Source organism: Lynx rufus, unplaced genomic scaffold (genome assembly GCF_022079265.1).
Source record: "Lynx rufus isolate CCGP_SWC_20201006 ecotype Redwood Valley unplaced genomic scaffold, mLynRuf1.p SCAF_14, whole genome shotgun sequence".
In the NCBI taxonomy this organism is placed as follows: domain Eukaryota; kingdom Metazoa; phylum Chordata; class Mammalia; order Carnivora; family Felidae; genus Lynx; species Lynx rufus.
In genome coordinates, this window is record NW_025814828.1 from 7,080,199 (window position 1) to 7,093,618 (window position 13,420).

Consider the following 13,420-nt stretch of genomic DNA (forward strand, 5'->3'; position numbering starts at 1 on the left):
GGAACATGGTGTGGGCAGTGTGGCGGTTAGCGATGGAGAGAGCTGAGGCTGGAAAGGTATGAGGGGCCAGCTGTTCGGGTCTGCTGCCTGCTAAGGATTCAGGCGTTCTCCTGAGAACAGGGGGCGGCTTTCGGTGTAACAGGAGAAGAGCAGGGAAGGGTGAGCCGTGTCGCAGGTGTGCGGACGCCTTCGGTGTTGATGCAGGTGGGGAGGTGGTATTGAGATAAAGATCTAGTAATAGTTTGCAAAATGTAGCGGCCTGAAAGTCTTCCCTGCCTCTGTAAAAGACTCTAGAATGGGTTATTCTGGAAGGAGACCCAAAGGTAGGCTTCCGCGGCCCACCGCACACTCTCTGTTATCTCACTCCCGTCGGAGTTCAAAGCAGTTATTTACTCAGATAGATCCACACGGTCCCTTATCCGTAATTTTAAAAATCCGGGAAAGCCCTAATAGGTGCGATCTTCCAAGTTTGGTTCCCATTTGGTGGCAAAACGGTACTTAAACGATGAGGCTGGTATAGTCATTATGCCTCCGTTTTCTCTGAATCGTCAGGTTGGCCTGAGACGGGTTAATAATGTGTGTGATCCCAGCCTCGTGCCCCAGAAGCCGCTGAGGGGGTTGCATCATTTACAGGGCACAGGTACCGTGTTTCTAGACTTTGGAAGGGGTGAATTCTGAAAGCTGCTTGGCCCCGGTGGCTTGTGGTGACCTAAGACCTGCCTGACCGTCATTCCTGCGGGATTTAAGGCACGCAGGCGGCACGGATCGTTGTCCTCTGCTCGTCACCGGCCTGGGCGCTGCTTGCCCACGCCGTAAGTGCTCAGGAGACCCGACGATCGATGAAAGAAACTTTCTCTACGTGTTCCTTCTGCTGCATGTTCGTCTCCTGGTCCGGCCGCGTCTCTGCGTTGGCCCCGGGCCCCGTGTTCTCCTGCGTCATCACAGGGCGACTCCTCTAAGGGGCTCTCGCTGCTTCTTCCAGGCACCTTGGCTGGGGTCATCGATCTCGCCGTCGACTGGATGACCGACTTGAAGGAGGGGGTCTGTCTGTCTGCCTTCTGGTACAGCCACGAGCAGTGCTGCTGGACGTCCAACGAGACCACTTTTGAGGACAGGGACAAGTGTCCCCTGTGGCAGAAATGGTCGGAGCTGCTGGTGAACCAGTCAGAGGTGCGTTTCTGGGGAGGGTCCTGGCTGGGAGCGGCCGCTGTTCCACGGGCGCTTGGGAACCTGGGCCTTCTGTGACTGTACTTTTACCTCCAAGTGTCTGTTCCGGCAGCCGTTGGTGCTCAATACCACCAGTGCGGCTTGGCTTTTCCCAGCTCTGATGTGCAAACCGAAGTTGGAAAAGCCTTCCGTACCGATTCGTGTGCATGGTATACGTAGGCGTTCGTAAAAGCCTTGTTATTTTTCTTAGCAGAGTGGTCTGTTGATCGTGCTGCAGAAATAGGGTTGCTTTTTATACCTTCTGATAAAAGAAGTTACCTTTTTTTTTTTTAACAATACCAGCTTCAGTGAGATATACTTCATCTCCCATATGGCTTGCCCATTGAAAGCGTGCAGCCCACTGGGTTTTAGAATATCCGCAGCGTTGTGCTGCATTAACCACAAAATAATTTCACAACATCTTCATCATCCCCAAGGAAACCCTGCACCCCTTAGCAGTCCCTCCCCATTCCTCCCAGCCCTCCAGTCAGAAGCAACCACTCCACTGACCTTTCCGTCTCTAAGTGGAATCGTACAATACGTGGACCTTCGTGTCCGACTTCCTTTGCTCGTATGAGGGTTTCAGGGCATCCGCCTCCTCGCCCGGTTTTGATTGCAGCCACCCTGGCGGGTGCGAAGTGCTATCTTGGTGGGGTTCAAGTTCTCGTCTTCCAGTGCGGTTCACGAGTGCATCGCAGAGGGTGCTTCTGGGCCTTCTCTGATGGGAGTGTCCCAGCACAGGGGACTTAGAGCTTCAGATCTGTATGCATGTGTCACTGACAGATTGGAAACCCAGGTCGGGGGGCGCTGGGTCGGCAAGATTCACGTTAGGGGTAACTCGGAGACGTTCAAGCTAGAACTATTTTTGGAAGATGGATGTGATTTATCCCTTTTCTCCCCCCCCAACCCCCTCCCACGCACTCCCCCCTCCCCTCCCCCCCCCATGTACTTGCCACAGCTGAAGCGATGTGGAATGCACTTGGCCATTTTGCTAAACCTCCTTCTCAGCGGAATTGAAAATTAATTCCTTCCAATCTGAGAGGTAGACAGGGATCTTGAAATCTCACACGTTCTCAGTGCTCTCCATGACGTCCAAAAATAAATTCTCTCCTTGGGTTGATGGGAGTGGGCAGGCGATATTGGCTGGACACCGTATTTTATTTCTTCTCTCCTCCTTGCAGTATGGTTTTTTTTGGGAAATATGGCCGTCTATCTTTTCATCCGTTTCTAAGATTTATGCTTTGATTCAAAGAATGACTGTTACCAAGAGTGAGAAGTTATTTTTGGTCTCAAAAAAGCACATTTTTAAGTGGGTGAAATGTATTCTTCGGTCCGATTTCTCTTGCCTCGGGTGTGAATATATGGGATTGTAAAGGCCAGAACGGTCTCCTGGAACGTGGTTTTGCATTTAATAGGCGCACATGCGGCCGTATCCGTGGCCTGACTCCTAGGTGACCTCGCTTTCCTTCGCCCCTCACTTGAGTGATCCAGATGGTGGCAAGCAGCTGAGGCCGAGAGAAGTGTCTCCACCCGGCCAACCAGGTCCTCAGCATCAAAGACCCCAGACCGTGTGTTTGGTTCAGAAAGCCAGCCTTCATTCATCAGATAATTTGGAATAAGTGGTTCAAGGAGTTATTCTGAAGGAGATGAACATGCATTTTTCCCTCTAAAAGCGCCTGGAGAGCGTGTCGCGGCGCACTTTGCTGGGCCCCACCTCGGGTGCGTGTGACTCGGCAGCCCCGGGGCGCGGCCCGAGAACCTGCGTCCCGCACGCGGGCTCAGGTGATGTGGATGCTGCGGGCCAGGGGACCACAGCCGGGTGGCTGCATCCTGCAACATCGGACAGAGCCTCCGGGGTCGCCAGGGCAGACTTCTGGGCGTCCCGCCTTCCCCTACCCGCGGCGGGCGAGGGGGAAGGCCCCGTGACCTTGGCGGTTCCCCGAGTGCTGAGGGTTTCGCCCCGCGGAAGGTGTGTGGGCACAGCTCCTGGACGAACGCCCGGTGCGGTGTTTGTGTGTACCTGCCGTAGCAATGGCAACAGCTGATAAAACCAACGCTGGCCTTTTTGTTGACACGGGACCGGATGGGAAGCTGGCCGATGCCTTCGAAGCTCCCGCTGTGCCCTCTGCACGGAGGGGGCGGGCGGGCGCGGCGCTCAGGTTGGTGACGGCTCATCTTTCTTTCTTGTTTTGTGTCTGTCGTCTAGGGCGCCAGTGCTTACATTCTGAATTACCTAATGTACATCCTGTGGGCATTGCTGTTTGCGTTTTTGGCCGTCTCCCTGGTGCGCGTGTTTGCACCATACGCCTGTGGCTCGGGTATACCAGAGGTGAGTGCTGGCTGGATTTCTTCTGTGCCGATAATAAGCCTGGCAAACACTTATGTAGCACCTAGGTGCCAAGCATATGATCTCTGTTAACTCATTTAGTCCTTATGGTGAGACGAGGAGGTAAGGTCTGCTATTTTGCCCTTGAGAGTTAAAGAAACTGAAGCACAGAGAGGTTAAGTAACTTGCCTGAGGTCACGAAGCTGGTTAGCAGCAAGTTGAACCCAGCTGTCTGGCTTAGGGATTTATGCTCTATATTCAGGATTTACGCTCCATTGCTTCTCAGATGATTAAATTCTTGTCTTTGCAAGCCAGGCATAACTCTCACAGCCTGTGGAATCGGAGTTAATTAACCACATACATAAGTGTGGCACTTCAGAAACTTGTAAGTGCACCTGTGACGTAATGTGAGCAAAGACAGCGATGGACGTTTGTTACCCAGAAAGTTCACTGATGAGTCAACTCTCTTGTGGGTCAACTCCCTTGCCCTGTTTTGCTCTTCTGGTGGCACGGTAATAGCGATCCTTAAAAAGCTTAATTCCACATTCAGCGCATGCACTGTGAACGCACCCTTGTGGGCTCAGAGATCTTACGTCTTTTTGCATTTTCGTGTAACCAAAGTGTAAGGGAAGTGACCTCATCGATCAGGAGGGATGCTTGAGATTAAACTTCCCACCTAGGAGGATCTGCTGGCTAGAATAATGAGAGTCGGGCTAATTCCCCAAAAGCCCAGTTGCTGAAAATTTTGGCCAGAAATAAGTTCACCAGTTCTTATGTTATCACTACCATCGATGCAGTTCCGTTTTCCTTCAGGCTGGTGCTTCGGCAACGCCCCTAGGTGGTGGGGATGGTGAGTTTAAAGATGTGACCGATGATGGCAACGGCCCCACGTTGGTCCCTGCTCCCCTGCGCCCACATTCTTTGCTGGTATTTGCCAGCACTGCCGCTGTTCCGGGCGGTTCACGGAAAGGGCTGGAGTAGTTGAGAGACTGCCGAAAGAAAAGCGCGACATCCTCCCGTTCCGGGAAAGAGAGAGAGAAGAAAAAGACCTGGTGCGTCATGTTGACTTTTTGACGGTTTGTATTAACACGTTACCGCAGGAACCTGAAAGGCAATCCAGTCGTGCTGCAGCGCGACACGGGCGTCCCTACAGCTCACGGGGCCGTGCGGAATCGCACGAGAGAAACCACAGCACTCGTGGGGAAGATGGCTCCAGGAGCACAACACGCAGAAACTCCGTCAGCGACACGTATAGAAAAGACAGAAACCCAGTCGAAACAGTAGCCCGGCTTACACGTGTTAAATGGTGAAGAAATCTGTACTCGCCACTGAGCGTGTGACCTGGTAGACGTTGGAGGCACGTGCCGCGTGTGTTTTGTGCGCTCCCGCCGCGTTTCTCCCAGCTGAAATTGTGCATAAACAGACGCGAAATTTGCATTATGCTCAAGTTCTTCCCTAATGCATGAGTCACGTTGGAACAAATTTGTGTTTTCAAAATGAGCGCTGTGACCGAACCGACTGTGTTGTATTTGGTGTCTAAGAGCTGACGCACCTCAGATGACAGAAGGAGCAGACTGGTGTTGGCCTCTCAGTTTTATGATCCCACTGCCCGATGGTAGGCTGTTTGTTTTTTTGTTTTGTTTTTTGTTTTTTTTTTTTTGACCCAAGTCGCCTTTCCAAAATGAGCAGGTGGCCAACGGGGAATTGGAAAATTTCAGGCGGCAACAACCGGGGACATGTGGCTCAGCTTGCGAACTTGTAGACAGACAGGGGGCTTGGAGGTGAGTTCTGTCTGTGAGGGGCCGCCTGCACTTGGTCTTGTCCAAAGCGGGCATCTATTTGTGACAGCTGAACCGGAAAGGAGTTAAGTCCTGAGTCGGGTATCACGTTTCCTATGTGGCAAACGTGCAAGGCACACGCTGGTGTGGATGCAACGCAGAAAGGCAGTGTCGAGTGAAGAAAGGGGCAGTAGAATATCTGAAGTGTGATTCTATTTCTGCAAAGTCCGCAAACGGCCACAACGGAGCCGCACCCTGTTTAGTGACCCACACGTACGCGGATGGTATAAAGGAAGGCAAGGAAACGATCGATTGGGCTCGGGAAGGAGGAAGGTTCCACCGAGGGAACAAACACGGGGCTTTCCTGGGTACCCATTCTTCTATCTGAAATGCGGGTACGTGGGTGCTTGTTTTATTAATATGCTTTTGAGTCATATGTAACATGTAACAGATTGGTTTCTCAATTTATGAAAGAGCTCACAATGATCTGTGAAAGTACCACGAAGCCAAGGGCGGCTGTCTAATGAAGTTTCGGTCACCATGACTCAGTAGTAGCAAAATTTTCACTGTTATCACACCAGGGCTTGAAATTCCTAACCTCGGGGTGCAGTACCTACTCCAGCTCTTGGAGGAAAGGGGCAGAGGAGAAAGGAAATGTAAATGGTTCATGCTGGAAAAGAACCTCCTAGTCAAGACCCAAGTGACTACATAAACTGACTTCACTCACAGTGAGATACAAGGCTACGCGCCCTCATTTTAGCAAAGAGGCTAACTGCTCAGAATGGACATTCCTTTGGAAACCTTTTTTGCAATGCAAATGTAGAGAACATTTATTTTGTGTAACACGTGCTCTTGTATAAGGCACATTCAAAAGTGCACACTAGTTCTTGGGGTTCCGGTGTCCCTCCTCTGCCTGCTTTGTCCGTAGAACCACCGTTGACTCCGGAAGAAATCATGTCGTTTTAAAAGTTGCTTTGAATTGATGTTTCAGCCCATTGCAAAATGCGAACGCGCTCACCAACGTTCATTTACCAGAAAGGTTTTACAGTCAACACCGGCAAGTCTCAGAACCACTGCAATACATCTCGTTAAAGCCCCACTGGATTCGGTCTCTATTAATTCATATTAAGCAAGTGATTACCTTTTGGCATTTACTGGGAATGAATTTGCTTTCTTTAGTTCCTAATTTGATCGTGACAATTTTATAAAATCATTTTAGAGAATTACAAAATACCTATTACGTTGTTCAATTCACCGCATGTCACGGCTGGCGGAGGCTCGGGTAATTTAGATGCTTGTAATTTTCTAAATGGTGTTACACTCTTAAACTGTACCCTAGGGTCCAAATCGACATTAACTAACTGACAAAAAATTATGGATAATTTTATTCGAGGCAACACAAAAGGGCAGGACTGCGGCAGGCATAATAAAACATCCCTTAAATAAAGGGATCTGGGATCCCCTGGGCGCGGGCTCACACAGGCCGACCACCACTAGTTAAAGACCACCTTAACCACCGCTAGTCTCTCTGCCATTAGTGAAAGGCTAGTTCAAGAAACACTGTCTGATGGTATCGCCAGAACACCCCACTTGTGCTTTTTCGGGTGCGTGCTTGCACGCTCGCTCGCTCGGTCTGTCTCCGTGAATTAAGTGTTCCGTTCGTCCACCTTGAAAATTTTGAGGATTAGCTCACTTCGCACCCCCCCCCCCCATCGCCAAAGGTGACGTGGTGCCAGAGAATGTTTGGGGACCATCCCTTGAATACGGAGAAATGGGCTGCATTTTTGAATCACCCGGGGAGGCTGTAAAAATCCCCAGGCCCAGAATATACCGCAGACCAACTGCATCAAATCTCCACGGGGAGAGCCGGTCCTCACTGGTTTCGAGCGCCAAGCTCAAGAAGGACTGTAATAGCTATTTGAGAAATTAATTTCTTGGCATACCAATGTCCACCAGGAGGCACTTGGAAGATATGCCAATATCCTGACACTGACAAGAGATAACATTGTCCCGTTACGTATTGATGCGATGGGAAAAACAGAAATTGACCATGGATGTCCTTGGCTGACTCACTTATTGCAGACTTGTGAATTGCCAACTCAGACAGTAAACATTCACTCCATTTCAGCCAGTTGTAGGAGAAGTTGAAGGTAAAAAATTACTTACCCATTGGTGATGCTTCTGGATCCAAAGAATAGGGATTTGGGGTGAGGAGGACTCCAATATATGAAATTAATCACTGAGATTGGCACCCAGTTGAATTCTAAAAGCGTAAGGCAAACCGCACCTTTAGCAGGAAAGCCATTATTTGGCTTTTATTTGGCCTTTTAAAATGCGGTAGATCTGAAAAAGGAGCAAGATGACTCTACCTGTAGTCCCAGAGTCCTTTTCAGTATGAGGGGGCAGGATTCTATGGAAGGCAAGGAGTCACTCTGAATGTAGTCACCATTACGTCCCCTGGAGACGCGTTATTAGAATGTTGAGCATCATCTTTTTCTGACATCGTATTAAGAATATTTTCAAACCTTCAGAAAAGTTGAAATAATTGGGCAGTAAACCCCCCCCATGCCCCTGGCCTGCTGCAGGGGTTAGCAGACTTTTCCAGTAAAAGGGCACGGGATCCGTATTTTAGGCTTTGTGAACCGAGAGGGAAAATCTAGCAACGGTTGTCAGTAAAAGGTTAGTAGTCTGGTTTACACATTCCATTTAAAAATGTTAAAGCACTCTGAGTTCGTGGGTCATACAAAAATAGTGCACTGGATGTAGCCAATGGGCCGCAGTTTGCAGACCCCGACCTATGGTTCAGTTGCCATTTTGTTCTATTTGCTTTGTCACACAGTTAGCCAGCTTTCTGTCTCTTTATCTTGGATGTCCCTCAATAATAAAAGATTAAGAGTTAAAATCGATAGCTACACGTCTCTCTTCAACACAACGGAGGATAACGTGAACAGGGTTAAAATGCCGTAAAGAAAATGAGACCCTGATAATCGCTCCTTCAGTTCTCGTTATGGTCTCTTATTACTTTAGAAAGTCTCCAGATTTGTTACGCGTTGAATGGTTTCAAGTTATCATTAATAAAAAAAAATTATATACTATTACAAATTCTGTTAATATGAAATCCGAGCCAAATCCAGGACGAAAGTAGCCTGTCCTTGGTATGATCGCGTGAATCTAGTGGGGGGCAGGGGGGACTTGTCACTTTCCTCGCTGTGGCATTGAAGCGGCTCATTCCACCTCGTTCTCTGTGCTCTGTTTCAGATAAAGACCATTTTGAGCGGCTTCATCATCAGGGGCTACTTGGGGAAGTGGACCCTGCTGATCAAGACTGTCACCCTGGTGCTGGTGGTGTCCTCGGGCCTGAGCCTCGGGAAAGAAGGGCCGCTGGTGCACGTGGCCTGTTGCTGTGGAAACTTCTTCAGCAGCCTTTTCTCCAAGTACAGCAAGAACGAGGGCAAGAGGCGCGAGGTGAGCAGGCTCCCCCCGACCCCCGTCCACGGTGACAGCCTCTTCCGGAGGTCCCGGCCCCGTGTCCCCTGCGCGCGCGTGTTTGCACGAGAGGTCTCGGGGCCTACGTGGCGCTCTTTGCCTTACAGGTGCTCTCGGCTGCCGCCGCTGCTGGAGTTTCCGTTGCCTTTGGGGCTCCAATAGGAGGTGTGCTTTTCAGCCTCGAGGAGGTGAGACGGGGCGGGATTTGTGGCCTGAGAGGTCAGGGGCGCGGAGGGCCGGCACGGCAGTCGGCTCTCAGGGCTGTGTTCCAAGGGGTATTGACCGCAGCTCATTAAGAAGCCCCAGTTCTTGCCGTTAAATACCTGTTTTCAAGTATTAATTTCAGAAATTGCCGGTGTAATTTTTTTTGTTTGAAGTTGGCAGTCTTTCTCATAGCCAACCTAGTGGGGCATTTCTGGTTGTGGCAAGCCGAATGGATCTATTCCAGGGGTCAGCCAATGTTCTGTGCAAAGGGCCAGAGAGTGACTGTTCTAGGCTTTGGGGGGTCTTACAGTCCCGGTTGGAACCTGTCAGCTTTGTCATTGTAGCGGGGAAGCGGCTGCAGACAGCACTCACGTGAATGGGCATGGCCGCCTTCCAGTAAAACTTGCCTTATGGATGCCGGAGTGTGGATTTTATATGATTTTCACGTGTCACAAAATACTGTTTTTCCTTTTGAATATTTCAGATATCACAAGATGGTTCTCCCCCCTCCCCACCCCCCAACCCCCGCAAGCATTTAAAAATGTAAAAACCATTCTTAACTCCTGTGTCCTACAAGTACATTTGCTGGGCCAGGGTTTTCCAACCGTCGACCTGTTCTGCTGTCTGTAGAGTCAAATCCGGGGCTTTATGTGCCTTTAGGAGGGTCTTGGTGACATAAACAGAAGTATAATGAAATATTTCCATTCCTCGTAAAAAATAGCTCAAACACATCGTGACCAGCATCGATTCCACTTTAGACACGCAGTCCTTTAAATACCTCCGATGATGCATCTTGGTCCTAATTGAACCTAGTTTGAGGAAGCGAGTACTGCCCATCTTTGGTCTGGGTGTGACCGTGACACTAAGCGCCAGCGGGTGGCTGCGGGTCGGAGGCTGGGGCTTTGCGCAGCCCTTTCTTCAGCCGGTCTCTAACTCTCTGCTTGTCCGTCCCAGGTCAGTTACTACTTTCCCCTGAAGACCTTGTGGAGGTCCTTTTTCGCGGCCCTGGTGGCGGCCTTCACGCTGCGATCCATCAATCCCTTTGGGAACAGCCGCCTTGTTCTCTTTTACGTGGAGTATCACACGCCCTGGTACATGGCCGAGCTCTTCCCCTTCATCCTGCTCGGGGTCTTTGGGGGCTTGTGGGGAACGCTCTTCATCCGCGGCAACATCGCCTGGTGCAGGAGGCGCAAGACCACCAAGCTGGGCAAGTACCCGGTGCTGGAGGTCATCGTGGTGACCGCCGTCACCGCCATCATCGCCTACCCGAACCCGTACACGCGCCGGAGCACGAGCGAGCTCATTTCCGAGCTGTTCAATGACTGCGGGGCCCTCGAGTCCTCCCAGCTGTGTGACTACATCAACGACCCGAACATGACGCGGCCCGTGGACGACATCCCGGACCGGCCGGCCGGGGTGGGGGTTTACACAGCCATGTGGCAGCTGGCCCTGGCACTGGTCTTCAAAATCGTCATTACCATCTTTACCTTCGGCATGAAGGTGAGTGAACGGGGGAAGGAAGATGTGGGGGCACCTCCCGTCCTTCTGGGGATAGCGCCCTGCTCGCCAAAATGAATTCAGGATGGGGGCGCCTGGGGGGCTCAGTCGGTTAAGGGTCCAACTCTGGATTGTGGCTCAGGTCACAATCTCACCGTTCCTGAGTTCGAGCTCCACACTGACGGCGCAGAGCCTGCTTGGGATCCTCCCTCTCCCTCTCTCTCTCTCTCTCTCTGCCCCTCCCCCACTTGTGCATGCCCTCTCGTACTCTCTCTCTCTCAAAGTACATAAATAAAGTTCAGAAAAAAAAACAAAAAAAAAAATCGTGATGGGAAGGGAAAGGGGAACCGACCTTTATCAACCATTCTCTTGTGCCGGGCACTTGACATTCTTTTAATCCATAAGAAGCAATGCTTTTGATAAACCAGCCTGTGAAATAGAGATTTTTTTTTTTTTTTAAATTTTTTTTCAACGTTTATTTATTTTTGGGACAGAGAGAGACAGAGCATGAACGGGGGAGGGGCAGAGAGAGAGGGAGACACAGAATCGGAAACAGGCTCCAGGCTCCGAGCCACCAGCCCAGAGCCTGACGCGGGGCTCGAACTCACGGACCGTGAGATCGTGACCTGGCTGAAGTCGGACGCTTAACCGACTGCGCCACCCAGGCGCCCCAGAGATTTTAATCCCTTTACAAGTGAAGGAGCTAAGGCTCAGAGTATGTCGTTCATACGGAGATGTGGACAGCTCGAGGAATTTTCATAAAACGCACGCTTGTGTCATGAGCACCCAGGACCAGAAGCCAAACGTTTCGAACCCTGCAGAGCCCCTGTAGTGTTCATTACTGTTGCTTTCTGTGTGGGACTTTCAGGATTTGTTTCTTTTTACAGAGTCTAAGAAACTGGGTACTTTAGTGTGTAGTGGTCAAATGCGAACCTGAATTTTTGCCTTAAGAACAAGGCTGGGTGGACTTTATTAAACGGCCAACTCTCTCTGATGCATCGGCTCCTAGCAAATGGATTATTTGCGTGTCTGAGAAAGACGTTTGCGGCCTCTTCCGGTGCCTGCTGGGAGAAGTCTCCTTGGCAGTTACGGGGAGTTAAATGCCTAGGGATCAGGGGCATCTCAGAAAGGAAGTTTCTTCAGGAACATCCCAAACTCTAGAAATCGTACTCGAGGATCCAGACTTACCTGGTGTGTGGGAGGGAGCATCAGGGCGACTCCCGGTCGGGATTGCCAAGCACGCGACGTCTCCGCGAACACGGAGTCAGGCGTGTTCTGTTGCGCGCGTCTGATCACGCGATAAAACGCGTTTCCACACGGCAAACGTGAAGCACGCTACCACCGACATCTCCCAGTTTACTGCCAGTTTACGTAGTCCGTTTCTTTGCTGCCTTTCACCTGGCTCGGCCCGTGAAAAGCTTCGCAAGGCGCAGGGCAGCTGCTCCGAGCTGCTTTGTGTGACCTGCGAAGGGCCGCGCGCCCTTCTTTTCCATTCTCACGCTGGGGCTTGACATTTCATTTCAAAAGCTAATCTGAATGGCGCGCAAGGAGAGAGAGAAAGTGGGGAGTATCTCAAGCGGCCGATGCTCACTTGGAATGTCATTTGCAGCGGGGCTTGTCGTTCTTTAACGCGCAGCGGGGGGACCGGGCCCGCTTCCCAGGGAGAGGAGACGCAAGTGTGAAAGTGCGTCCTGTGCAAGTCGCGGTAGCTGGGCCTGACTCAGCGGGTGAAATCCCTCGTCCCGCCTTTTGCCAGCTGAGCCCCGTTGGGAAGCGTTGCGCCTCCTCTGGAGACCGAGGCGGAACGCAAGCTTGTTGAGGGGGGCGGCGCTCGCTGGGAGTGGGGTGTGGACACGCGGACTCCTCCACTCACGCTTCCTTTCCCTGTCCCCCCCCTCCCCGGAGATCCCGTCGGGTCTCTTCATCCCCAGCATGGCTGTGGGCGCCATGGCGGGCAGGATGGTGGGAATCGGCGTGGAGCAGCTGGCTTACCATCACCACGACTGGATCGTCTTCAGGAACTGGTGCAGGCCCGGAGCCGACTGCGTCACCCCCGGACTTTACGCAATGGTGGGAGCCGCCGCCTGCCTAGGTACGGCCCCCGGGGGGATGGTGCGGGCCGCACGGGGCGCACGGGCCGCTGTGGCTCCGGGCACCGGCGAGAAGGAAGGCAGGGGCTCGAGTGCCGGCGTTCCCAGGACGGGCAAGCTCGCGTTGCCGTCACAAGGAAAGCCCTAAGTCTCCTTGGCTTAGCGCACCAAGGCGTGTATCTCGCTCGTGACGTGCGGTCGACTCTTGTATACTGTGCACGAGTATCCTTTCCTTTCCGTGGTCTACTTAGTGCCACGTTTTGGCGTTTTTATGCTCTCGGTTAATGATCCTGCTGTTTTAAGTGGCCTCCGGCCACAGTGCTGTCCGGTGACCCGAAGCACAGGAAGGCTGGGACGTGGCCTGCAGAGAAAATAGGGGTGTGGAGAACTCCCTTCGGGCACGAGTTACGGTGCTCTTGGCTGGGAGTTCAGTGTTAACGAGTCATCTGCACGTCCTAGATGAGGTGTCTTTAAACAGAAATGCACATAAAATAAGGTTCGGTGTTGATTGGTTCACAAAAATGTTGTGACCAGAAACTCGCAGAAACCTAACCTTACGTTTCCCGTAGGGCAGTGATTGAGTGTTTGCTCATACGGTGTTCGTGGCAACTTCATACATCATAGCCACCGGGAACAGTGAGAATCAACTCTGTGTGTGTGTGTGTGTGTGAGTGTGTGAGATGTGACTTATTAGAGGGCTTTTCTCCACTCCGTCATGCAGGGCCAGGGTGATGGAGTCTCCACCTGGCAGCTGTACCATCTAGAAGAGTGGTTTTCGCCTGGGGGCACCTGTGCCTCTCAGGAGCACTGGACAACGGAGGAGTCCTTTCCGG

General features: G+C 51.6%; 1 protein-coding gene across 5 annotated transcripts in view; it reads left to right on the forward strand.

Moving 5' to 3' along the window:
* The window catches only part of CLCN4 (chloride voltage-gated channel 4), a 63,585-nt gene that overhangs the window by 31,304 nt on the left and 18,861 nt on the right, over positions 1-13,420 (forward strand). For all 5 annotated transcript variants that reach the window (XM_047075879.1, XM_047075881.1, XM_047075878.1 and 2 more), the window contains 6 exons: positions 983-1,170; positions 3,413-3,535; positions 8,569-8,775; positions 8,904-8,984; positions 9,955-10,500; positions 12,403-12,589. In XM_047075879.1, coding sequence (XP_046931835.1) covers positions 983-1,170; positions 3,413-3,535; positions 8,569-8,775; positions 8,904-8,984; positions 9,955-10,500; positions 12,403-12,589 — 1,332 coding nt within the window. The remainder of the gene's footprint in view (positions 1-982; positions 1,171-3,412; positions 3,536-8,568; positions 8,776-8,903; positions 8,985-9,954; positions 10,501-12,402; positions 12,590-13,420) is intronic.